The sequence below is a fragment of the Mastigoproctus giganteus genome, chromosome 2, assembly GCF_048544385.1.
Source record: "Mastigoproctus giganteus isolate SK-2022 chromosome 2, ASM4854438v1, whole genome shotgun sequence".
Taxonomy (NCBI): Eukaryota; Metazoa; Arthropoda; class Arachnida; order Uropygi; family Thelyphonidae; genus Mastigoproctus; species Mastigoproctus giganteus.
In genome coordinates, this window is record NC_143576.1 from 143625736 (window position 1) to 143651339 (window position 25604).

The 25604-nt window shown below is 35.5% G+C and overlaps 1 protein-coding gene across 1 annotated transcript in view; it reads right to left on the reverse strand.

Moving 5' to 3' along the window:
* The window catches only part of sp3 (phosphatidylinositide phosphatase spermathreecae), a 291853-nt gene that overhangs the window by 234750 nt on the left and 31499 nt on the right, over nt 1-25604 (reverse strand). The window contains exon 2 of the mRNA XM_090368696.1: nt 12036-12116. Within this exon, the coding sequence (XP_090224822.1) occupies nt 12036-12116 (81 nt within the window). The remainder of the gene's footprint in view (nt 1-12035; nt 12117-25604) is intronic.

Genomic DNA, 25604 nt, shown 5'->3' on the forward strand with positions numbered 1-25604 from the left:
AGAATGGCTTTTGACCTTCCTATATGAAGTTTTGAATTGTTATACTTCAAGTTAACAGTCAGTGGATTTTTGGCTGCTGTAAAGGGATAAGTATTTTTAATTTTTACCATATTCTTCATTAATTAACATATTACATTGTGTTTTACAGAGATATTAAATGCGTTTAGTAGCATTCGTTAGCTTCTTATTTTGAATTTAACTAGCGATTTTTGGAAGTTACGACTCCCGGTGTTGGCACCAATATTGTTGAACTAGCCACCATATTGTAGTCGATAAGAAATACCATAACATACATATATCTCAAATTGATAGTGTATGGTATAAAGTAAAACTAGATAGTGTAATATGAAGCACTCAATTAGAAATATGTTAGCTTATTATAGTATTATCAATTAATCAAAAATATTATTAATCTTATTAAATTTCATTGTTAATAGCATTAGCATTAGTAGAGGCATTTGATGCAAGAAAGCAAGCTTATGCAGCATCAGCCAAAAAAAAAAACACCACATCCACTTCCCCCCCTTCTGTTTGTTCGAAATACCTGTCCAGCTGAGCCTTAAACTTATTTAGGCTATCAACTTCCACGACAAGGGATGGAACTCTGTTCCACAAACCAACCACCCGCTGGCTAAAGGCAAATTTCCACACGTCTATTCTACATCTGTCTTTCCTCAATTTGAATTTATGCCCTCTCAGGTGATTATTCTGAGCAAGAGGAAGAATCCCATTAGCATTGAGCATGCTCAAACCATTCAAGGCTTTATACATCTCTATCAGATCACCTCGCTGATGCTTAGTCTCCAGACACTGTAATTTGCAAAACTTAAGCCTTTCTTCGTAAGAGCACCCCTTTGTTCCATTCCATAATCTTGTTCCCCTTCTCTGTACTTGTTCCAGCAGCTCTACATCCTTCTTGAAATGAGGCCTCCAGACCTGAATACAGTACTCTAGGTGTGGCCTGACCAATTGCCTTATACAATGGAATAATCACCTCCTTATCCCTGCTAGAAAAATTCCTATATATCATTGATAAGACACCATGAGCTACTCTTGCAGCCTGTCTGCACCACTCAGAGAACTTCATATCTGCCTGCACAACCACCCCCAGGTCCCTTTCATTCTCTACCACTGTCAGTGTAGTACCACAGAGTTGATACGTTGCTCTGGGGTTGCTGTTTCCCATATGTAGTACTTTACATTTGTCAATGCTAAACTTCATTTTCCCACCTCTCTCCCCATCTGCTCAACCTTTCCGGATCCTGTTGCAGCAGCATAGCGTCAGTAGTGTCCTTGACAACCCTGCCAACCTTCGTATCGTATGCAAACTTGGACATTAAGCTTGATATACCATCATCAATATCATTTATAAATACAGAAAACAACAATGGACCCAACACTGAACCCTGAGGGGACTCCTCTGATAACATTAGTCCACGATGAGCAGTGTCCATAGTCTTCTCCCTCTCAACCATCCCTTTATCCATAGCAGCAATTTACCTCCAATGCCACACTGCTCCAATTTGTGCAGCAGTCTTCCATGTGCAACAGTATCAAAAGCCTTTCTAAGATCCAAGTATATAATATCAAAGTTATTCCCTGCATCCAGTTCTTTTGTGACTGCATCATAGTATCCAATCAAATTGGTCAGGCAAGACTTCCTCTTAACAAAACCATGCTGTGTCCGAGCAATAGCTGAAGTCTTGTCTAGATGATCCTGCAGTGCTTCTTTAACCAGTGCCTCCATTAATTTTCCTGGAACAGAAGGTAAACTCACAGGTCTATAATTACTTGTGTCAGCCTTTGATCCTCCTTTGTGAATTGGGGTCAGATTTGCACATCTCCAGTCTGTGGGTATCTCCACTGAGACAAAGGAAGCTTTCATAATTATGGCTAACGGTTCCTTTGCTGCCTCCTTTAATATAACTGGATAGATCCCATCCACCCCAGGTGCCTTTCTTGTCTTTATCTTCAACAATTTCTCCTCCACTTTACTCTCAGTTATTACAAGATTCTTTAGCTTACTGCCAGAGTTGAATACACCTCTGGCATTCCCCTCGCTGAATAACTCCTCATGTGTGAATGTCGATGCAAAATATTCATTTAGTTTGTTATTTACCTGGCAGGATCATCAACATTTGACCCATCAATATCAAGTGGACCAATCTGATTCATCCCCTTCCTTTTAGAGTTTACATAAGTAAAGAACTCTTTGCTGTTTTTCTTTGCATCCCTTGCCAAAAATTTCTTGTAATCTGCCTTCACCTGCCTAACCTCCTTTGTAACTTAGTTACAGATCAACTTGTATCTATCATAGGCTTCTGTGTCACGTGTTAATTTCTATGTATCCCATGCATTTTTCTTCTCTGCCATATGTCTCATTATTTCATCTGACATCCATTTAGGCCTAAACCTTGAACAATATTTCTTAGTTGGTATGTAAAACCTAGTAGCTTCCAAGATAAGTTCTTTGGATGCTTCCCATTTTGAATTTACTGTTGGTAACATCATCAGTTGGTCCCACTGTATAGAATTTAAACACTGTCTCAGTCCATCGTAGTCGCCTTTACGAAAGCGATAACCCTTTCCTTTACCCCTAATGGTAGTTACCTCTTTGAGTAAATCCCACTTCAGCACACTGTGATAACTTTCATCTAGTGATTCATTTATCTGCAGATTCTTAATGCATGAAGAATCACTACTGATAATCAAATCAGGAGTATTACTCCCTCTAGTTGCCTCCCGAACATGCTGATGTAGAAAACAATCATCCAATAAATCCACAAAAGCCTTGTTAGTGTGTGAGTGACCAGCCCCCAAATTCCAGTCAATATCTGGGAAATTAAAATCCCCCATTATAAGACTCTCTGATTTACTGGCCCACAGTTTTTTCCCTGTACAGTTTCTTATTATACTCATCAGAGTCATTAGGCCTATGGCACACTCCTACTCTCAATTTTGATCTCCCAATGCTTATGTCACACCAAACTGACTCAACACTGCACTGTCCAGCGAAGTCGACTGGCTTCACTTCCTTGGATTTTATGTGTTTCTTAACTAATAAGCATAACCCCTCCTCCTCCCTTCCTATTCTTTCTGTAGACGTTGTACTCCCCAAATTCCAGTTGTGCATTCCTTATATCTGTGTGACACCACGTCTCTGATATCCCAACAATATCTGCCTTTGATGTTTTGAGCAATACCTCAAATTCATCAAATTTATTTACTAAACTCCTAGCATCGGTGTACACACAAGTATACATGCATCTGTTTCTATTCTTAGCTACCCTAACACAACTAAATTATTAACACAATTAAATTGTATTTAAATGGAAATCATGACCCAGACTAGAGCTGCAAAGCAAAGATCACAGACTAGCAAGAGTGCTGCGACTCTTGGGGAGAAACGAAGGGTTGATTCTCCAATGCATCACAGTCTCAAAAAATGTGTGAAATGTTTGCCGACCTTTCTAAAACAGGACATGATCTAACCAAGAAGGTTTCATGTGTGTGCACTAGGTGTCTAGAGTGTCCAGAAATTAGGCACCAATTCAGTGTTCTGATGGGCATTTACGAGAACTTGAGGTGTAGAGTAAATGGCCTTGAAAAAATTAGTGAGGGGTTCATCAAGCTCTCAGCTGCCCAGCTCAACAGTAGAGCTCGCTTCTGTGCGTCAGGCAACACAGAGGCAATCTCCAAGGCAGAACGCATTTGTCCCAAAGGAACTAGTTATTGTTGGCGACTCTATTGTCAGGGAGAAGGAGAATATACTATGCAAGAAGGATAAGTGGAACGGGATGTTGTTGTAAAGCAGATATAAATCTTTTAAGGAAACAAAAGGTGTTATTGTTGTACAGGTTGGAACTAATGACATTAAGACTAAGAGATCTGCAAGTTTACTCAACAAATACAGGTCAATGTTGAAAAAAAGTCGCAAGTTAGAGTTGAATTTTCAAGTGTCTGCAATTCTGCCTAGACGCAATAGGAGGGAGTATATGATGAGAGCCTTGTCAATCAATTTGGCCCTGGAGAGATTGTGTAAGGCTCAAGGGTTAGAATTTTTTTTCAGCCTGGTATGTGCTTGTTGACAGGAGAGACTGCTTCTACAGGGATGGGGTGCACTTAGAAAGGGTTCAAGAATATTTGCTGATGCTATCAAGGCAGTGTTAGGTGGGTCGGAAAACTGCTAGCTTGGGGAGATACACAGACAAAGTTTAACAGTGACTGCAGGCAGAGGCAAAAGTGATTCTTGCACCACATCTATTAGAATGAGCAGCAGCCTGGAAAGAAAGGCAATGAAGATCTCCAGGACTGCTGGGAGTCATAGGGGAACAAAAAAAATACATGGGCTGTGTTAGGATAACTAAGAGTAGAAACAGGTGCATGTATACTTGCATGTACACCAATGTTAGGAGTATAGTTAATAAATTTGATGAGCTTGAAGTGCTAGTCAAGACATCAAAGGCAGATATATTTGGGATATCAGAGACGTGGTGTCACACAGATATAAGCAGTGCAGAATTGGAATTTGGGGAGTACAATGTGTATAGAAAGGATAGACAGGACAGGAAGGGAGGAGGGGTTATGCTGTTAGTTAAGAAACACAAATTATAAGGAAGTGCATCCAGTTGATGTTGATGGATAATGCAATGTTCAGTCTGTTTGGTGTGACATAAGCACAGTGAAAGGAAAAGTGAGATAGGAGTGTGTTATAGGCCTTATGAATCCAATGAGTATAATGAGCAATTGTGCAGAGAAATACAGTGGGCCAGTAAATCAGAATGTCTTATAATGGAGGATTTTAACTTTCCAGATATTGAATGGAACTGTGGGTTGGTCACTCACTCACACACTAGTAAGACTTTTGTGGATTTATTGGATGGCTGTTTTCTACAGCACCATATTCGAGAGGCAACCAGAGGGAGTAATACTCTTGATCTGATTATCAGCAGTGATTATTCATGCATTAAGAATTTGCAGATAAAGGAACCACTGCGTCAGAGTGATCACAATGTACTGATGTCGGAAACACTTAAAGATGTAACTACCATCAAGGCTAAACGGAAGGGCTTTTGCTTTCGTAAAGGTGACTACAGGTGTCACAGACAGCTGTTAAATTCTGTATAATGGGTTCAACAGATGATGTTACCAATGTTGAATTCTAAATGGAAAGCCTTCAGGGAATTAATTTTGAAGGCTTGTTTGATTGAGGCCGAAAAGACTGCAACACTTTATCACTGGATAACCACCTCACTTTCATATATAAAAGAAGCATTCCTAAGCGGATCCCATTTCATTACAAAGAACAGTGAAAAGTCTGCTATTTAAGTATCTACTTTCAATAAAGTTGATCACACTTACGGCATCTTTCAAAACTTCATGCAAATCAGTTTGCATTTCCTTCGCTACTAATGCTTCCCTATGTATAATGCAATGATTAAAAACTATATATTTGGAGCAATTTCCTTTCCTTCACCATTTAAACCTTTATTTTCTTCTGTTAATGCAGCCATTAGTACAAATCGCAACACAGTTATTCCAAGTTAGATTATGTTTGAAAGAAAATATTTACAACATCTAAAATCTTCTCACCCTTCTTTCTTCCTTCCAAAGCTTTACAAAACAGAAAAATTCTCCAAAATATCTCCCTCGTAGCAGTATCTGACATATACAATAAGTTGAAAGTCTGAAATATCTGTGGATTCATCTAACTGTATTGAAAAAATTGAACTTTCTCTCAATCGATTTAATAAATTGAATTTTATGTTGTACAATAACTGTAATACACTGCGAGACAGTCTCTCTCTGGACAGAGGAATGGTTTTTAAATCATTGCTGTACTTTTCTCCATGCATAATTGAAATAATTTTTATTGCAGCAGGGAGAATGCACTGAATTAGGAAGCAGAATAAAGCTTACATGCAACACACTTGCTATATATATGTTTACTGCTACTGCATATTCGCACTTCTGGCCTTTAGGCAATACAGTACAGACAATTTGAGAATTTGTGCTGTAGGAAGCCCGAATTAAGAGCTAAAGGGATTAACAGTAAAGGAATTAATTGAGTAGTACTCCTCAGTACTACTCAATTGCTGAGTAGTACTGAGAAGTATTAATAGATAGTATTAATAGCCAGTGAGCTATTATTAAGGCATATTCGCAAAAAGTAGGGGTCATTCGTATCTCTGCCTTAGTTCGATTAGCAAGGTTTCTATAGTACTGAAAACGTAATTTTAACAACAGGTTTTTAGCTTTTACGTACATAAAAAATAAATTTAATTAAAAAGTTCTGTGACCTCTCTGGGGGTCACGCCCCACAGTTTACACACGACTGGCCTAAACCATCTACAGGAGTAGGTTATTCCAGTAATCAATAACTCACTGGCTAAAAGCAAGATTTTTACAATCCACTCTCTAAACCTCTTTCTCCATTATTTGAATGTATATCCCCCCTAGTTCTAGTATCATTTATAGCCACAAACATTTCACTTTCATTCATTTTACTATCCCCCTGTCAAAGCCTCACAGACCTGAGGTTAGATAACCTTTAAAGTACATAGTTACCAAGCTCTATAGTCCATATATTAAAAGTCATTCATCACATGGACACCCTTTTGCCAATCTCACCAGGCACGTTTTACCCATTTTTGGATCCTTTAAGTGTGGCTGCCATGTGGGGCCTTACAACTGCTTTATACAGTAGCATTATAACATCTCTATCTCTACTTGTTTACATTTCACAGAGAACTTTATGTGTGCTCATATTATAACTCAAATCCCTTTCTTCATCTACTGTCTTCAACTGAACCCCACCAAGTGTATAACTCATTTTGTGGTTGCTATTTCCCAAGTGTAAGTAAGAACTTGCATTTTGCTGCATTAAAATATGGCTGCCACTGTTCTGACCACCATTAGCCTATCCAAGTCATCCTCAAGGAGTGCTGCTTAGCACTGATCATAAGCTACTTTCCAACCTTGACATCATCTGCAAATTTTTGGCAGATGATGTCAAAATCAGAAAGAGGAAGAAAATCAGAAACAACAGCAGGTCCAGTACCAATCTTTGAGGGGACCCCACTTCTTACAATAGCGCAATCTGAAGGATAATCACTAATCACAGTAATCTACCTCCTCCCCTGCTGTTGCCACCTTGTGATCCATCTAAGGATTTTACCATGATCTCACATGTTTCAGCTTATATAGTAACCTCTCATGAGGGACTGAAAATGCAAACTGAAGCAAATGCTTTACTAAAATCCATGTAAACAATGTAAAAATTATTTCTTACATCCAGCTCATGTTCATGTATTCCATTAGATGTGTCACATGCAGTTCTTGAGCAACTCTAACAAAATAGCTAACCAGGTTAGTTAAACAATCTCCCGAGAAAAAAAAAAAAAAAAAATTTACTTAAAAATGCCATTTTTATATCTAAATGTCTTTATACTGCACTCTGGCCTCCAAATTCTGCTGTCTATTCGCAACTGGAAGATACTTAAGGGTGCGGCTATTAAGTAAGTAGGTAGGCACTTCTATTCTCTGAAATAAGTAAAGAGAGCATAAAGCTGGTCAAAATAATAACACTTTTAGTAGTTATTTCTTTTTATAGCTTTAGTGTAATACTACACAGCTGAAAAATACAATCATAATATTCAGAAATAAATGTTGAAATCTTAATATTTAATAAATATTAATAATATAATTAAAACCTTACATTAATCAGCCACCTGTTCTGTTTCCATTGCTGTTTCAGTGTCACTATCACTTTCATTTGTAGAAACACTAAAGAAAGACTAAATTCTTCAATAATATAATCAGTTTCCCAATACTTCTGCTCTATCTTGAAAACACAGTTACAGCACCTTTTCCATCTTTCTTGATTTATGCTAGTTATTCCTTGTTTCATGTATTCCATTAGATGTGTCATATGCAGTTCTCCCTGAATGTTTTAATTTCAAATGGGAGGCTTAGTTGATCCTATATTAATTCAATACATTTTAAATCATAATGGTTAACAGTGATAAGGCAATAGTCTGTGCTCACCAAGTATTCTATCCACTCTGTATCTTTTTGGAATGTTTACATGGCTAATAATTTCTAATAATTCACATTTATGCATACTGGGCTGAAATGATACATTCGTATATTCAGTCAGGGCTGAAATGATATATTCAGTCAGGGCTGAAATGATATATTCAGTCAGATTCTGTTATAGTTTCAGATAATGTCTTATCGGAAACTATAACAGAACCTGACTGAATATTTGAATATAGTTTTTTTTTTTTTTTTTTTTTTTATGAAAACCGCAAACATGAGAGGTATTAGAACCTATAGTACTTAGTACCATGCTTGGGTTGGAGGTTGAGAAAACGAAAGAAAATATTTGTTGACATTAGACTTGCACTTCTGTAGAACTGTAATTTTCAGGAAATATGTATGAAGGAAGGTTGTTCCAGAAAACGGCAGTTGAACGAATAAACAAGGAAGATGAAAAGTTGGTTCTGTGAGTTTGAAGTTGGACAGTAAATGGATGTTGGCTGGTGGTGGCACATGTTCGGACTGTTTGTAAGAGAGAGCAGGAATTATAGAAACCAATTCAGAAGAACAGTGCCCATGGAAGTATCTGTAGAAAAGAACATGGAAGTATCTGCAGCAGAAACAATACGTCTATGAGACAGCAAGTGGAGAGACTGTTAAAGAGGAGTCATTAAATAACCTAACTGCCCTCGTCTGAATGGAATCTAGAAGCCTGAGAGAGAAGTTTTGGGGGAACTGCTCCAGATGTGAGAACAATATTCCATGTTAGGGCAGATTTGCAATTTGTATATCCAAGATTTTTAGATGCAGAGGAAGCATTATTTGTAATGTGCTTTTGCCAAGAGAGAGAGATTAGAAGTCAGGGTAATCCCCAAAAGAGATATATCATCTTGCCTAGAAATTGGAATGTCACCAAAGATAAGCATAGGAGCAGAAGAATCCTTTTTGCGAGATATAAGACAGGACTGAGTTTTAGAAGGATTGAAATCAACTGCCCCACTGTAGAACTATGTTGTCTTTGCCCCACTAGTTGGTGCTTTAGCCAAGTTTCAAAATTATATTGATTCATTTGGCCATGGTTGTATTTTCAGATTTATATATAAGCATAGAGTTTTGGAATAGAGCTGTTTATATTTCCTGCACACATTATAATAAGTCTTTTTCCAGCATGATCACAGTCCATTACTCCAGATATTCCACCAATCCTCAAACACTTCCAAAAAGTTCGATTCCTATCCACCAAGGTTTCCTCTAAAAAAGCCTAGGTTCTTCCCAGGAACATAGTAACTGAGTAATTGCTCGTAAATGTTTTGTTCTCCACAGAACAGTGTTATCCCTTTCCATTAAAACTTTCCATTTGGCTTCTGTTTTCTTCTACCTAAACCATATTCATTTCAAAATTGCACATAGAGCTGTTTTCCTGAATGGAAAAATCAAATTTCTGTCTTATAACTGGCAGCAATATATTTAAAGTGGGCACACCCCTATAAAATTCTTGAATAGTGCAATGAATAATGCATCTATCAAAGTCATCTACCTGATCAACTGTGTTCCTATTCACTGATTTTTTTTTCTTATGTGGAGATTTTCCATGTGTGGCAGCAAAAAAACATTCTTTTCTAATCCATTTAGTTGTTATTTCTGATAAACCTACAGCTAGAGCAGCTCTTCTTTGTAGATTGAATTTTAGGTACAATTAAACTCAAATATCTTGTTACATCATCAAAAAACTTAAAAGATATTGTTCACTATATTTTTCCCTTCAGTGTGAAGAACTTTTCAGCCCTGCCATATAGACATTTTTGTAACTTATGCAGGTGTCCAGCAGTACACATCATGGATACTACACAATAAGGTGTCAAGCAGAGTGATTACTCCATCTGCTGCCTCTTTACCATATCCTTTTGTAAAATGGTTTGGTCTGATTGCCAAGGCACCAAAGTTTCTTCCAGTCACGAACAGACAATTCCTACCTGTTGAGTAGGACTGACTGAGCTCTAATTACCCACTTCACTCTTAAAACCACATTTATGTGTAGGCAATATGTTGATGTTTCCAATTCAAAAGAATCTCTCCAAAAGGTCCAATGATTCTCTTGCAAAACTAATCATAATCCCTTATATCATTCTGAATTATCCCATAATTTAAAATGAATTTATATATTTATGTATTTATAAATATAAATACATAATATAAACAAAATATTTATGTATTTATATATATATTTTTTTTAATAGTTTTTGTATTTAATTTTAACAGTTTTACAGCCACCATTATATGTCCAATAAAGTAAATGTAAAATTGCCAATGATATGTAACTGAACAGTCCTCTAAAGATCTATCAGTGTAATGCTTTTCTAATATCTACTCATTGGTGAAATTAACGACTGGACTTTGGTACAGCCAGAAAACAATTAGAAAGCATACAAGCAAATTTGCCTGCACAGCCGGCTGTCTTCTAGAATATATATATGTATATATATATATATATCAGCAGTGTCCGCACTTAGTAAGATTGAGTTTTTGCACAAAGATAATCTTCAAAGGTCTGACCCATTTATATATTTTATTTTTCTAATAAAATTTGTACACTACAAACTCATGATTAATAGTTCTGTTTCTACTATATTAGATGCAGAATTATAAACAGAAGCACATTAGGAAAGTATGTTTCATATATATAGCTTTTGAATAACAATGTTAATAATTAGAATCAGTAAAGGAATAAAAGAAAAAAGTTTTGAGGTAAGAATTGTTTTGAACTGGATTTTCTAAATTTATTTGGAGATTTTCAGCTACAATTTTTAGTCTTACCTTTTCTTCTCCCTCCCTGTTGATTAATTATTATGTTTAATTTATTATTTTTCGCTCAACAGTTTTGCCATGCTACTGGCATTAATTTTGATTTATATTTAATATCAGTTTATATATATATGGGTTTTCAATATAACTCTTTAAAAGAAAAGTTTAAAGATTCACATAGAAAAGAGGTAAACAGTAGATGAAATGGTTTCGGTGAAAGCAAGATTAATAAATTAGGTATGACAGATGCACCTAAAAGCGCAAAGCAGCATTAAAGGATGCAAGAGTATATGTAATTTGTATTAATACAAATTATTTTATTAATATGTAATTTGTATTAATATGCAATTTGTATTAAAAATTTGTAATACAAATTATATATATATATATGTGTGTGTGAGAGAGAGAGAGAGAGAACACTGGGTTTCTGAAAAGAAAATTCAAAGTTTTATGTTTAAAACTCAACTTTATTCTTACTTTTACATAAATATATAATAATAACTTTATGATCAATTTGCTTATACATAGAACGAATAATTTTACCAGTTTCAGAGAATCATTTTGCGGACTCCCTGGGACTGGTCTACGGACTTCCAGTGGTCTGCGTACACCAGTTTGGGAACCGCTGATTTAAGCAATTGCTGTAGGCCATAATTAAATTTCCTTTCTATTAAATAAACTAAATACTTCAGGAATGTCTATATTAGACATGTGATACAAAAACACCCCATGTTTTTGCTGCAGCAACCAAAAAAAAAAAATAATAATGATGATAACAGTAAATAAAAGAAAATAAACTGCCTGTATATTTCCCTCCTTACATAGGTACTTATCCAGTTGACTTTGAATTTCTCCACATCGTCAGCCTCAACTACACACAGAGGTAACTTATTCAATAATTAACAAATCACTAGCTAAAAGAAAACTTCCTACAATCCCATCTAAAGCTCTTCCCTCATAATTTGAATTTGTTCCTCCCCATCTCACTCAATTTGCTATTCCCTCTCAGAGCTTAACAGACCTCAATTATGTCACCTCTAAGGTGCTTGGTTACTAAAAATTAACAGGAGTAAGAAGAAGAAGAGTAACTGATGATGGGTTCAAATAAGTAAATTTTCTGCACAAGGTTCAATTTTGTTAATGTTTCATTGGGTGTAAATGGCAAATCTGATTAAGAACTGGAACTGCCTTACCTGGATGAATACTGAATTTTCCAACAACACCATAAATCATCCCTAAACATATATAATCTGTTAGACTATTTACTTCTGCTCCTGCAAAGTAAAATATACAAAATAAATCATTTGGAAACAAGTATAAAATATCACATTAGGAAATGTAAACATTATAAATAGAAAAAGAAATTTCATATGTAATTCATCCTAGTAGTTTATTAAGTTCGATTTAGGTTACCTGCTTAAATCACTCCACTTTTCTTCCCAATACTCATTTTTCTGTATGATTTCTAAATTATTTATGATGCCATTTTTTATTCATTCCCCAATATACTGTCCTCCAAGACAATACAGTGGTTTCACTACTTTTCACTAATTTGGATAGGCCTAGGTCTGAATCCTGCTAGACTTGAATTCTTAAAGGCTTTGTCAATTGAGTCTGTGATTAGTTGATCTCAAGGTAGAATGCATAGCGTTTCTCCATATGCATGTTCTGCAGTTTTTCCAACCCACACGACATGCAAATTAGTAGGTAAACACAACTGTACGCATATTATACCTAACAAATCATATGAACCAAAGTAGCATTACAAGCTGACCATGACCAAAGTAGTCAATGTGAAAAATCCTCAACTTTCATTGAAATGAAAATTGAGGATTTTTTTTCAATTCATTTCAATTTATTTTTGTGTAAAAATCTATGCAAGAAAATAATGTGCTGCCTGACAATGGTGATAAATCATTTTATTGGCCCTGTCATTGACAATATTCCATCTTCTGGTTTATCTGTACAGATATTGATACACAAAATCCATAATATTTTATATATTTACATATAATTATTGATGACATTACAAGTATCCCGACCAGCTGTTGTTTTGGACAGCTCTTTCCAGAAAAAAATCAAATTAATCATATTTCCATTCACAATAAATCTGATGAAATGCTATTAGATGAACTTTTCCACTAATGACTGTTGACAACTACTTAAAATGCAAAAACTGCTCTGGATGTGGTATGAATATGATCTGTTGTTCAATATCCTCAGACATATTAAAGAATTGACCTGCCAGTTGTACTGTCAGACAATGGTACTCTCATGATTTCCTTTTCTGCTTTGTCTCCTAACATGGTTTTCACAATTATTCAGGATGCTGGAAAAATAAAACTTTCAGCAATAAGATGAGACTTCTTCCTTGCTGCTCAACTCAAGCAATATGAAACTGGCCACTTGGGCTTTGTTAGAAATTTTAGCCAAATTCAAAAATCTCTCTTTTTGCATTTTTTTAGAAGCCAAAATTCTTTTAAAGTAATTATCTGTTTTGTTTGTAAGGTTTTGATGCTCTGTCGCAAAATGGTGTTCCAGCCTGTTAGCTTAACTTCTATTCCAGGAAAAATAATGGAGTCAAAGAAATGTAGATCCATCTAGACAGGAATGCAGTTAAACTTCTGTTACAGCATGGGTTGCCAATGATCTTGTCTGACCGATTTGATTCAATACTATGACACAGTAACAAAGGAACTGGATGCAAAAAATTATTTTGATATCATATACTTGGATTTTTGGAAAGCTTTTGATACTGTTGCACATAATAGACTGCTGTACAAATTAGAGCAGCATGACATTAAGGGCAAATTACTATTTGGATAAAGCGATGGTTGAGTAGGAGAAGAAAGAGATGTTATCAATGGACACTGCTCTTCATGGACTAACGTTATCAGTGGAGTACCCCAAGGTTCAATGCTCAGTCCATTGCTGTTTTCTGTATTTATTAATGATATTGATGAAGGTATATCTGCCTTAATATCTAAGTCTGCAGATGATACAAAGGTTGGAAGAGTGGTTAATGACAGTAATAACGGAATGCTACTGCAACAAGATCTAGAAAAATTAGGCAGTTGGGCTGAGAAATGGCAATTGAGGTTTAACATTGACAAATGCATAGTACTGCACATGGGTAGCAGTAATCCAAGATTAACTTACCAACTGTGTGGCACTACACTCGGGGTAGTGGAAAATGAAAAGAACGAACTGGGGATAATGGTGCAGGAAGTTCTCTGAGCAGTGCAGACAGTCTGCAAAAATAGCTCATGGTGTCTTGTCAATGATATACTTTTGCTAACAGAGAAAAGTAAGTGATTATTCTTTTGTTCAAGGCAATGGTCAGGCCACACCTTGAGTAGTGCATACAGGACTGGGGGCATCATTTTAGGAAGAATGTAGAAACTTGTAAAAATTTAATTCAATGAATATAAGGTCATCAAGAAAAGCTAATGGCTCTGAATGCCACTATTTTTAATGTATTGCACTGGTAATTTTGGCATCATGAAACACACACAAGATAAAGGAGTTCATTATGCAAGCAAAAATATATTCAATTTGATTACTATGCATCCATGCTTATTTGCAGACACAACTGAACTTTGCCATAACTTAGCAATCTGCAATCTCACATTTCAATTCTTCAATGGTATGCGAAATAATCAGGTTAATTTGTATTAAAATGGCATAATGATGAAGAATCTATTCTTTATCTGACAGGAAAGAAAAAAAAACTCTATAGTCAATGAAGTGCCTTTCCAATTCTTCCTTGAAATTCACTTGCCCACTCTTTCAGACAACTTATTTCAATATCACCCCAGCTAATGATTACAGGTTAACTTTTGACCATTAGCCCTTAACAGATCTCCTTGTAATCCATATACTAATCCATAATAAATGCTAATTCATAATCTTAGCAACTACAAAAGTAACTCTACAGTCTACAATAGGCCAACACTTCTGTGTTCCTCTCTCTTATGGCATGGGGAGACATATCACTTCTCCAGTTCAAGAGAATAATCTCCCTCATCAATATAATTTAGGAAAATATGAAAGGAGGGAGGGGGGGTCTTAGCATTGATCCCAGACCCATCAGCTACTCCAGTCCACTTTGAAAAATAACACTGATGATCATAATCTCCTGTGCTTCAACAAAACCCAAATCTATAGATGGATCTTCCATGTTACCCTGCATTTTTCTAATTTATACAATAACCACTTATTGTGAAATTGCATAAAAACCTTACTAAAATCCAGATATACATATAATGTCAAAGTTGTTTCTCAAATCCATCTGTGTTTATATTTTACCAGATTAATTAAGAGGTCTTCCCTTCATGAAAAAAATGAAGAGACGCATTCAGAATACCATTCTTCACAAGATGGTGTGGTATTACATCTTTAACCATAAAATCATTTTCTTCAATTACAGACCTGAGGGGCATAAACTGAAACTGAGGAAAAACAGTTTTCGAATAGTTGTGTGGAAATTTGCGTTTAGTTGTGGAAGTTGATAACTTAAATAAATTCAAGGAAAAAGTGGACAAACTTTTGAAGTGTATGGATGGGTGAAATGGGAAGCTTTTTTTTTTTTTTTTTTTGACTGATGCTGTACAAGCTTGCTTTCTTGTGCCTATCTGTGCCTCTGCTAATGCTAATCCATAATCTTAGCAACCATGAAAATCTAACTCTACAAGCTACAATAGGCCAACACCCAGGGTCTTGAGCCGGATATCATAATTTTTCTCTTTCTTGGTGACTCCTTTACTTCTAACTCTCTCTCTCTCTCTCTCTCTCTCTCTCTCTCTCTCTCTCTCTGGGAATTTTTTTTTGGCTGGTGCAGCATAAGCTTCAGGCTTCCTTGTACCATATGGCTAATAATAATAATAACTTCTGTGTTCCTCTCTTATGGCATGGGGAGACATATCACTTCTCCAGTTCAAGAGAATGATCCCTAACTCTAACGATGATCTCATTAACATTACAAATGGTTGAATGCACTCACCTGCTGCTGCCTTTTTTAGTATAACTGAATCTACACTCCAAGCTTGGAGCTTTACACACGTCACAGCAGATCTCAGAAAAATAAAAATTCTCTTATCATGCCCCACGACAACCATATAAGGTCAGAGGAGTGCAGAAGATAAGAGATACAAGAGCATTACCATATTTAGCAATCATAAACACAGCCGAACTTACACCTTTAGAAGCCTGAGGTGCAAAATCACCTTAGGGACCCCTTATAATTTTAGATTTAATAAAAAATAAAAATAAATAAAAAACTTTTCAATATCATTGATAACAAATTAATACAAGTGCACATGTTAATATCAGGTAATATATTCACAAAAGAAAAAAATCACAGATAACAGAAATAATAACTTACCACAATAATAATTAAACAAGACTTAAATCACAAATAAGGTAAAACTGCACACAAGAATTGATAATTTATTGATACTAGATAAGAAAGAAATCTGGTATCAATCAAATAAAAAAATAATCACAGATAAGGTATTGCTCGCCAATACTGCAAATATAACTAAGAACATATTATACTGGCTTTTGCAAATATGTCAAATATCATCATAGTTTATCAAGTTTGTTGATTGCTTTAATAAATAATAGAGATTGGACATTTTTTTTGCATAAAGTTATTTCTCAAATAATTCTTGATCGTTTTTATTATCCAAAATGACCACCCCTTCCACTTGTGTTTGTTATGGGCATTGTTAAAAATATTTTAAGTATAGTTTCAACATTAGAGAAAGTAGATCTCAAACTGTCATTTACAATATTATACATAGCTTTCATATTAAAAATATTTTTCTTCCTTAGAAAATTTTAAAAACTGCATAACTTCATCTTTAAATTTACTGGCATCAATTGTCATTTTTGTATGTGTTTATTAATTTTTTTCAATATTCACATTAAATTCATTTTCATCATTTCAATTTTAAAAAAATATATTAAATATATTCAGTATTTCACAGTATACCTCTGTTCGATGATTAATTTCAGCAATAAATTTATCACAAATAATATTTATATTATTAGCAATAAACATTTTTTCCCACATAAAGTGACTTCATGATATGTGTCACACACAATTTTACATTTTTTTTTCATTTTTATATTTTATCTCCACCATTAAAAATTTTTCTTCATTTTCTAGTTTCAAAATCATTTCTTATATTTAAAATAAATCCATTCAATGATTTTAAAAGATTACTACCCTCTAATATGTCTATTTTAGAGTCCTGAAAAGATTTAGTCATTGCATTTAATCTTTGTAATATTCTGTCCCACATTACTTTCAATAATGCCGTTTTATATTAGTCAAATTTTTTGGCCAGTTTCGAACCTTCTAATTGGGAAATAGGTTTTTTTCACTTTCACAGGTAGATAAATTAACATTCATTGAATTTGTTTATCCTCCTTTATAATGCTGATGCAGCATCTGCACTAGCCAGCTGACCATCTGTTTTTTTTGTTTAATTTTTTTTAATGTAACTGAATTTTCTCCTAAATACTGCTTCAGTACACTCCATCTTGTAGAAGCAGAAAAAAAAATTACATAAATTTTTTTTCTGCTTACTGTATTTAGCAATTATGCATGGAGCCAAACTTACACATTTAGAGGCCTGAGGTGCAATAAAATTAATGCCATGCTTCAGCACAAGATTCTGCTGCACTATTGCCAATCAAATTTAAAGAATGACTGGCAATGGTATGTAACATGCAGTAGAAGAGTGCTGTTTCAATCTGGCTTATAATCATGAATGCTTTCCTGTCATGTTTTTTTTTTTTTTTCTTTCTTTTTTTTTTATGAAAACCCCAAACACGAGAGGTATTAGAACCTAGGGTACTTAGTACTGTGCTTGCGTTGGAGGTTGAGAAGAAGATATTTATTGACATTAGACTTGAACTTCTGCAGACTATAATTTTCAGGAAATACATATGAAGGTTGTTCCAGAAAACAGCAGTTGAATGAATAAATGAAGAAGATGAAAAGTTGGTTCTGTGAGTTTGAAGTTGGACAGTAAATGGATGTTGGCTGGTGGCGGCAGGTGATCGGACTGTTTTGAAAGAGAGAGCAGGAATTATAGAAGCCAATTCAGAAGAGCAGTGCCCATGGAAGCCCATGGATCGGACTGTTTTGAAAGAGAGAGCAGGAATTATAGAAGCCAATTCAGAAGAGCAGTGCCCATGGAAGTATCTGCATAAAAGGCATGCAGCAGAAACAGTACGTCTATGAGACAGTGAGTGGAGAGACTCTATTAGAGATGAGTCATTAATTAACCTACTGCCCTCTTCTGAATGGAATCTAGAAGACTGGGAAGTTTTGGGGTTACTGCCCCAGATGTGGAAACAATATTCCATGGTAGGGCATATTTGAGATTTGTACAGAGTGAACAGCTGTTTGGAAGAAAAGTAATGCTGAGAGCAAAAGAGAAAAACAAGTTTTTTAGATGCAGAGAAAGCAATATTTGTAATCCCCAAAAGAGATATATCATTTTGCCTAGAAATCGGAGTGTCACCAAAGATAAGCAAAGGAGCAGAAGAATTGTTTTTGCAAGATATAAGACAACACTGAGTTTTACAAGGATTGAAATCAACTAAGTTGTCTTTCCCCAACTGAAGAATTACCTGGAGATCGGCATTTAAGGAATTGGTAGCAGATATTTGAGAAGTTGAAGCTGATTGAGCAGGACAAGGTTTCTCAAAATTGAAAGTGGAATGCAATGTGCTATCATTAGCAAAACTATGGATAGGATTTCCAGTCAATGGAAGAAGCTCATTAATATACAAGAGGAAAAGAGTGGGAGAAAAATAATGAACCTTGGGGGCCACCAGCATTAGTGGAGAAGATAGAAGACATAAAGCCATCTACCATCACCCTCAGTGAGCGATCTGAGAGAAAACTGGATAACCAATTACAAAAAACAGTCGGCAAACCATAAGATGGACGCTTGTTTAGAAGACCTTTATGCCAAACACGATCGAAAGTCTTTGTGATGTCAAGAGCAATTGCTTGAGTTTCACTGAACTTTTCCATTGAATTTGTCCATAAATGGGTAACATAAGCCAGAATATCACCAGTGGATCAACACTGCTGGAATCCATACTGGTGATCATTGATCAGACGGAAGGTTTCTAGGCAGTTTGAGAGTTGGCGGTTAATTGATTTCTCCATTACTTTAGAAAGACTAGAAGTAATTGCAATGTAAGTTCAGGAGCACAGGTTTTCAGAACAAGTGGAGAAATACCATCCGGACCTGGACCTTTCTTAGAATAAAGATTCTTCAAAATCCTTTTGACTTCCTTTTGGCGGAAGACCACAGGAGGCATTGAATGGAGCATGCTGGGAATGGTGGCAAAAATGGCGGCCAATAGCTTTGGCAAGAGACCATAATGCTCGACTACCATTAGGGCAAGAAGCAAGTTTTCTACTCTTAGCCTGTTCAAAATCTTGTTTGGACTGATTAATAACTGCTTTACAATTGTTGCAAGCTTTGGTGTAGGCAGAAAATGAAACTGAAGAATTGGAAACAAGCCAATTACGATATGCAACATTCTTCTCTTGACCAGCCTTAGCACATTTATTGGAAAACCAAGGTTTAGATAAAGGACGAGATTTTAAGGCGGAGTGTGGAATAAAGGATTCCATTCCTACAAGAATAATTTCACTGACACGATCTGAGCAAACACTGACATCAGTTTTGAAACAGTAATGCAACCAAGGAAAAGAAGAAAAGAAATCTCGCAGGTCATCCCATTTTGCATTCCTGTAATGCAAAACAATACAAGGTTGGGAATAGCCGTGAGATAAAGGCTCCATTGGAGAAGAGACAATCACTAAGTTGTGATCTGAGGTGCCTAAAGGACCTCCACTTCGACCGTGTACTTAAGGGTTGTTTGTAAGAAAAAGATGAAGCATGTTAGCTGTATGGTTAGGATTGTCAGGTATTCTTGTAGGTAAATGATCAATCTGTGCAAGGTCAGTAGTAACTGCAAAAGTCTCAGCATCTCGACCAGCTGGGTCTGCGTGACTAGAAAACAGAAGCCAGCTGGAGTTGTGAACATTAAAATCATTAACATTACAAAAGGAAAATTATCTCACTGTTAGGAAAGTTGGACTGGAGAAAGTCAAGTTGCAAAGAGAGGAAGTCAAAGAGCTCCATGTGATTAGTGGAGTTGGGAGAACGGTAGAGACAACAGATGAATTTGACACAATGAGGTAGAGAGATTTTAAGCCAGAGATCGAAAAGAGGAGATTCCAAATTACCAAGTCTCTGACAGGGAATATCGAAACGGACATATGCACAAGTATCATCTTTGGGGAGAAAGGAATCATACAGCGAATAATTTGGGCAACTGAGATGAGCAGTAGTTGAATCAACCGATAACAGATTATGTCTGAGAAAAAGTACATGGGGTTTGGCAGACTGCAAGTGGAAATGTGCATCGTTGAGATTAGAATTCAGACCACGTATATTTGTGAAATTAACTAGGAAGTGTTTGGGATGTTAGATCTTTTTGCAGATAAGCTTACTCTATTAGTTTGACAATTTTGATGCATAAGTACATGTGCCTTGAGTAACCGGTGTTCAAGCCCATGACTGCTGAATACTGTGCTGTTTCTTGTAATCTGTCTATCTTGTGAACTCCTCTAACTGTTTGGTCGTCCTGGAGTATAAACAGAAATTTATTTATTAATTCATGGTGTATTCAATAGTAAGAAAAAGTGAGGGGGGACATGTATGAGGGGGGACATGCTGTATGAAGTAATGAAATTTTTGGATATGGCGTACACATAGTAAGAATATACCCAGATCCTTGACATAATGTGGCCTCAACAATGCCCCCACATGCCCCCACTACTTGGACTCCCTCCAGTCACTATCTGGCAGAGTAGAGGTAGCAAGATTATACACTAGCTGATGCAAAAACCTCCTAAAGAGTTACCAATAGGTTTGGTCTGGTGTACTAACTAGCGGCCTGCCTGCCTGCGAACACCGTTTTAGAGCTGTACCCTCGAAATGTAAGGAAGATTGGATCTCGCCATGATGTTCATCTTAACCGCAAAAGTCATCAGTCATACTGCATGATGGAAGAGATGGGGAAGGGTTGACCAGAACTTAGCTCTGGAGACTAAACATGGGTTCCACCACTTCAAGCCTCCAATAAGCAAAGTGGTGATGTTGCACCGGTTGATGAGAGTCATCTACCACCTAGTATTGCCTGGTAACACAGAGGGGTGGTATTCCTCCGTGTGGTGTGGATGCCACACCCCGACCCCTGCTTACGTTGGTTCACACCTGGGTGGTCACCCACAGTGTGCTTGTGCATGGAGCTTACACCCAGGATTACTAACAGTCCCACCATTGTGAAGGTGCAAGCAGAGTATTTGGCTGTCACAGACTGTCCAGACTTCACAGAAATTGGGTCCACTTGACTTGAGTGTCACCCGAATATCAGTTCCATCAGCAATTTAGACTCCCAGGTAGCAAGTACAGCTTGCCTGGCATATCTGAGAGAATGTCTGTGACAACCTCAAGGACCATGTTGTAAGCAATGTCACATCTTTGTCCTCTGCAGTTTTTAATATCCATAAATAAATCATGTAAGTTGTTTAAGATTATTCTGTCTAAGTATTCTTCATTGTACTGTTGTACTGGTAGGAAACCAAAAAGTCTTTCTTTAATGTCACCATTAGTAGCAACATAATTATAAAAATTAATTAAAAATTATAATAGGAAGGAACTTATTTTTCAACTATTAGTGAAAAATAAGTTCCTTCCTTTACTTTTGATATCAAAATTTCTTTTGTTTTATTCATCACAAGTTTTGTGGGAAAGATGATTTGTCTACCAGGTCCACAATTAGCATCATTTCCAAATGATACTTTAAAAATTCGTCAAATTGACTAAAATATTCCAAGCACATTACAGTTTCTAGAAATTTATAAAGAGTTTCTATTTCTTCTGCCATTGTGGCTTGTGTATTTTTCTAATACTTGATCCTGATGTTCAGAATGTATATTACCATTGTTAGCTCTAAATGCTAAACAAAGCTTACTTAACAGTTTAACAGCAGCAATGATTCTTTTCAAAAGATCTTGCCAGTAATTTTCTTCAGACTGAATTTTTCATTAATTCCATATCGACACAGCCTTTAAATGAAAGCTTTTTCCTATATATGTAAACAAAACTTGAATATGATCTTTGGAATGTTCCTGGTCATTCAAAGTCCTAGAGATATTTTTCCAATCACTGGAGCCATTTGTCAAATTACTCATTATACAGCCCTACTGGTATCTGAAAAAATTAACCATTCACATTTTTCTTTAGTCCCATTAGTTTATACAGTAAAAATTACATTCATGAATATCTGTAATATATTCAATTGTGTTCTGTATATGCTATTTTTAAATTTTATAATTTTCCAAAATGCTTAGGTTCATTTATTAAAAAATATTCTATAAACTTTTCATTTATATTTACAAGCACTTCACAATGTCATTGGGATACTTTTTGGATTGTTCTTCACTTATATACGACAATGATGGATTATATTGTGTTTCTTGAAATTGGTTTTGTTCCATTTGGTTTGCTTCTTCTCTACTTTAATTCATAAATACTTTTCTAATGTTGCTTTTGGTTGTTATACTTCATAAGCATTTCTTCATCTTCAATTTCAGATGGCCATAAAAAAGATAAATGGCATTTCATTTCATAATAAAATATTACCAATTTTATCATGAAATAAAAACTTGCAAAATTTGAAACAATTTAAATACATAATCCTATAAACAATAATATTTTCTAAAATGAAACAAAAATAATGAACTGTTATTTTTACGTTTCTGTTTAGAAAATGTTCTCCTATAGCAACTGACACCATACGGCTAAAGTAAATGCCAAAAAGCTTCAGTGTTTGTAAATATACTTAAGATGTCTTCAAACAGAAATTTCTATAAATCTTGCACTGATCTTGTGTTTGCAATGTCTCTTCCTTCATAGTACATATATTTTGTAAGAAAATTTGCAAATGCTATAGATCTACAGAAGACATCAAGTCAGTTTCTTATTGTTGTTTCTTATAGTGCATCAACCGGTTGCTCAAATTTATCAAAGGCATTTTCCAAAGCTCTTTCAGAATGTGAAAAGATACATAAAAACTGCATTATATGCATTTCCATGCAGAAGCGTAACTAGGATATGGCAAGTGCAGCCCCAGTCGCAGGTGCCAAATAAAGTTAAAGACAGTATAATTGAATTTACATTTCTATACTTTTAGATTAAAGATATAGTTTATATCTTTAATCTTATCATATTACTGATAAGATCTATATCTTATCAGTAATATAGTTTAAATTGCAAAATTGAAGTTATGGTGGTACAGTACTTATATTTTAGAAACATAGAACACACTCAAAACCCAACACTGTTCACTGGAGAAAGGTGTGGTACTGCATGTAGCACAGAGGTAGGAGGAAACAGAAATATTTTGTTGAAATAAATAAATGAATGAAATTGAAAAAATTAATAAATAAATGAAACAGAAATAAATGAATTGTTTTACTTATATTGCAGAATTATGACAGACAAAAAAAAGCAAAAATCATTACTGTTTTTGTCACAATGTACACACTGACATACATACTTATGAATGGTACCTAACAGTGACACATTTAAGATTTTTTTATTTTATTTTAAGTACTACAACTTTTAGTATCCGTTTAAAGTGCTCCTCCCTTTCAAATACTAATTCCAATGTTTAGTTCTGCCAGTGTAAACTTTTTAACACAAATTCACAAATGTGCGAAATTCACATATGAAATAAATAAAATATGTAGTGTTATGTTTCAAAGTGAATAAATGAATAACAGTATTCTATAAGAATTTAAAAAAAAGCCATTACAGTCAAAATTATTGTTGTAGCAATTTCTGCACTTAGAAATAAATCGCTGCCAGGATGATTTCTAAGCAAGTAGTCACTGCAAAAATTGTTTTCCTAACTGAAGTTATGAGTCGTTTGTCCATAAAATGAATAAACCAATGTCTACTAACAGAGCAAATTCAGGCTGCTAGCTTATCTGCAACATACTCTACACAGATTAGACAGGGATAAGAAGTACTCCTTTGTGCAACCCTGGTCCTTGCATCTCTTCCTGCTATGACCTTCATGAAAAGTTTTATGCACATGGCTTCTATAGTCCAAAGCAAATGAAGTATTAAAGTAAAATAAAACCTGAAAAAGTGTCAGGGATTAAAGCATCTAGTATCCAGCCAGGTAATGCACCACCAGTTTGGGGAAGCATACTGCTTTGATTCAAGAGAATTTAGTTTTGTTAGGAGAGTGTTGTCAGGGAAATAGATAACATTCTTTGCAATAAGGAATAGTGGACTATAACCAGGGTGCATCTGCAGGGAGCAACAATTAATAATGATGTCACCAAAAGATTGTCAGATTTTAACATGGGTAAAGAGCATTGTTTTGTGGGAACTGATAATATTAAGCAGACATAAGCTGATGATATTGGATAAATACAAAACCATGCTGAAAAAATGCCAAAAAGTTATGTCAGAATGCTTAATGTCTACAATTCTGCATAGTCAAAAAAGGAGGGACTATATGCTTAGTCTTATGGATTAAATCAGACTTGAGGAACTCAAATTGGGAGTAGGAAACCTGAGGTGCTGTTACCAAAAGGTTTCTACCACAGGTGGTAATGGTTAGTAGAGAACCACCAAAGTTGTATGCCCCTGGACTTTTAAAACCTTCATACTGACAGGTCATGGCTCCCTAAAGGCAAAACTAACTTCCTTAGGGTTGACTGATGACCCAAATTGTACCTTGGTGAGGGTGAAGACTGGGCACGCATTCTGTATGAATGTACAACCTGTGAAATCCAGAGAACACAGTTAATAGCTGAAATTGGCCATCTTCCAAGGGGAGAGGCAGACCAATTTTTTATAAATGAGAATATATATAATGAGAACATATATATATATATTGATATAAATGAGAATATATATATTGGCCTTGGACACAGACGGATACAGTACAAAGGAAAGTGAAGGAAGAAGAGGGTCTGATAAAATATTTAATATTGAGTTGCTTCATGATGAAAATATAAGGACTTCTATGTTCATAGAATGGACCATGAAATAGATGGAGTTTGAAGGAAGCACTGAATGAATATCTGACACAAAACATAAAGGTAGCACAGGAGGTACTGAGTTACAAAGATAAGGAAAGACATATGGAAAACTACTGGTGGACAGAGGAGGTTACCAAAACAGTAAAAGAGAAAAAGAAGGTGTGTATCAAAAATGGTTAAATACAGAGTGAGGAAGATAAGATAGCTTATAAGGTGAAGAAGAAAGCAAACAAGGTAGTAAGGGATGCAAAGAATGAAGCATGGGAAAGAATGTGTGCCAAGATAAATAGTAAATTAGGATTTAGAAGATCAACAGAAGGCTGGTCACTATTAAAGGGTATGGGGAATCAAAATATGCACAAAGGCAATTTTGGAGATAATAGAAATGGAGGAATGGCTACTATATTATAAGAAACTACTAGGAGAAGATAGGGAAGGATACGTGGAAGAGAACGAACATCTGCATACGGATGCAGGATTAAAGGTTACACCAGAGGTGGAGAGAGGGAGAGCTGAAGACAGGGAAGAATGGTAAAGCACCTGGACCAGGAAGGATTAGCTTAGAATTGATAAAATACGGATGGAAAAAAGTGAT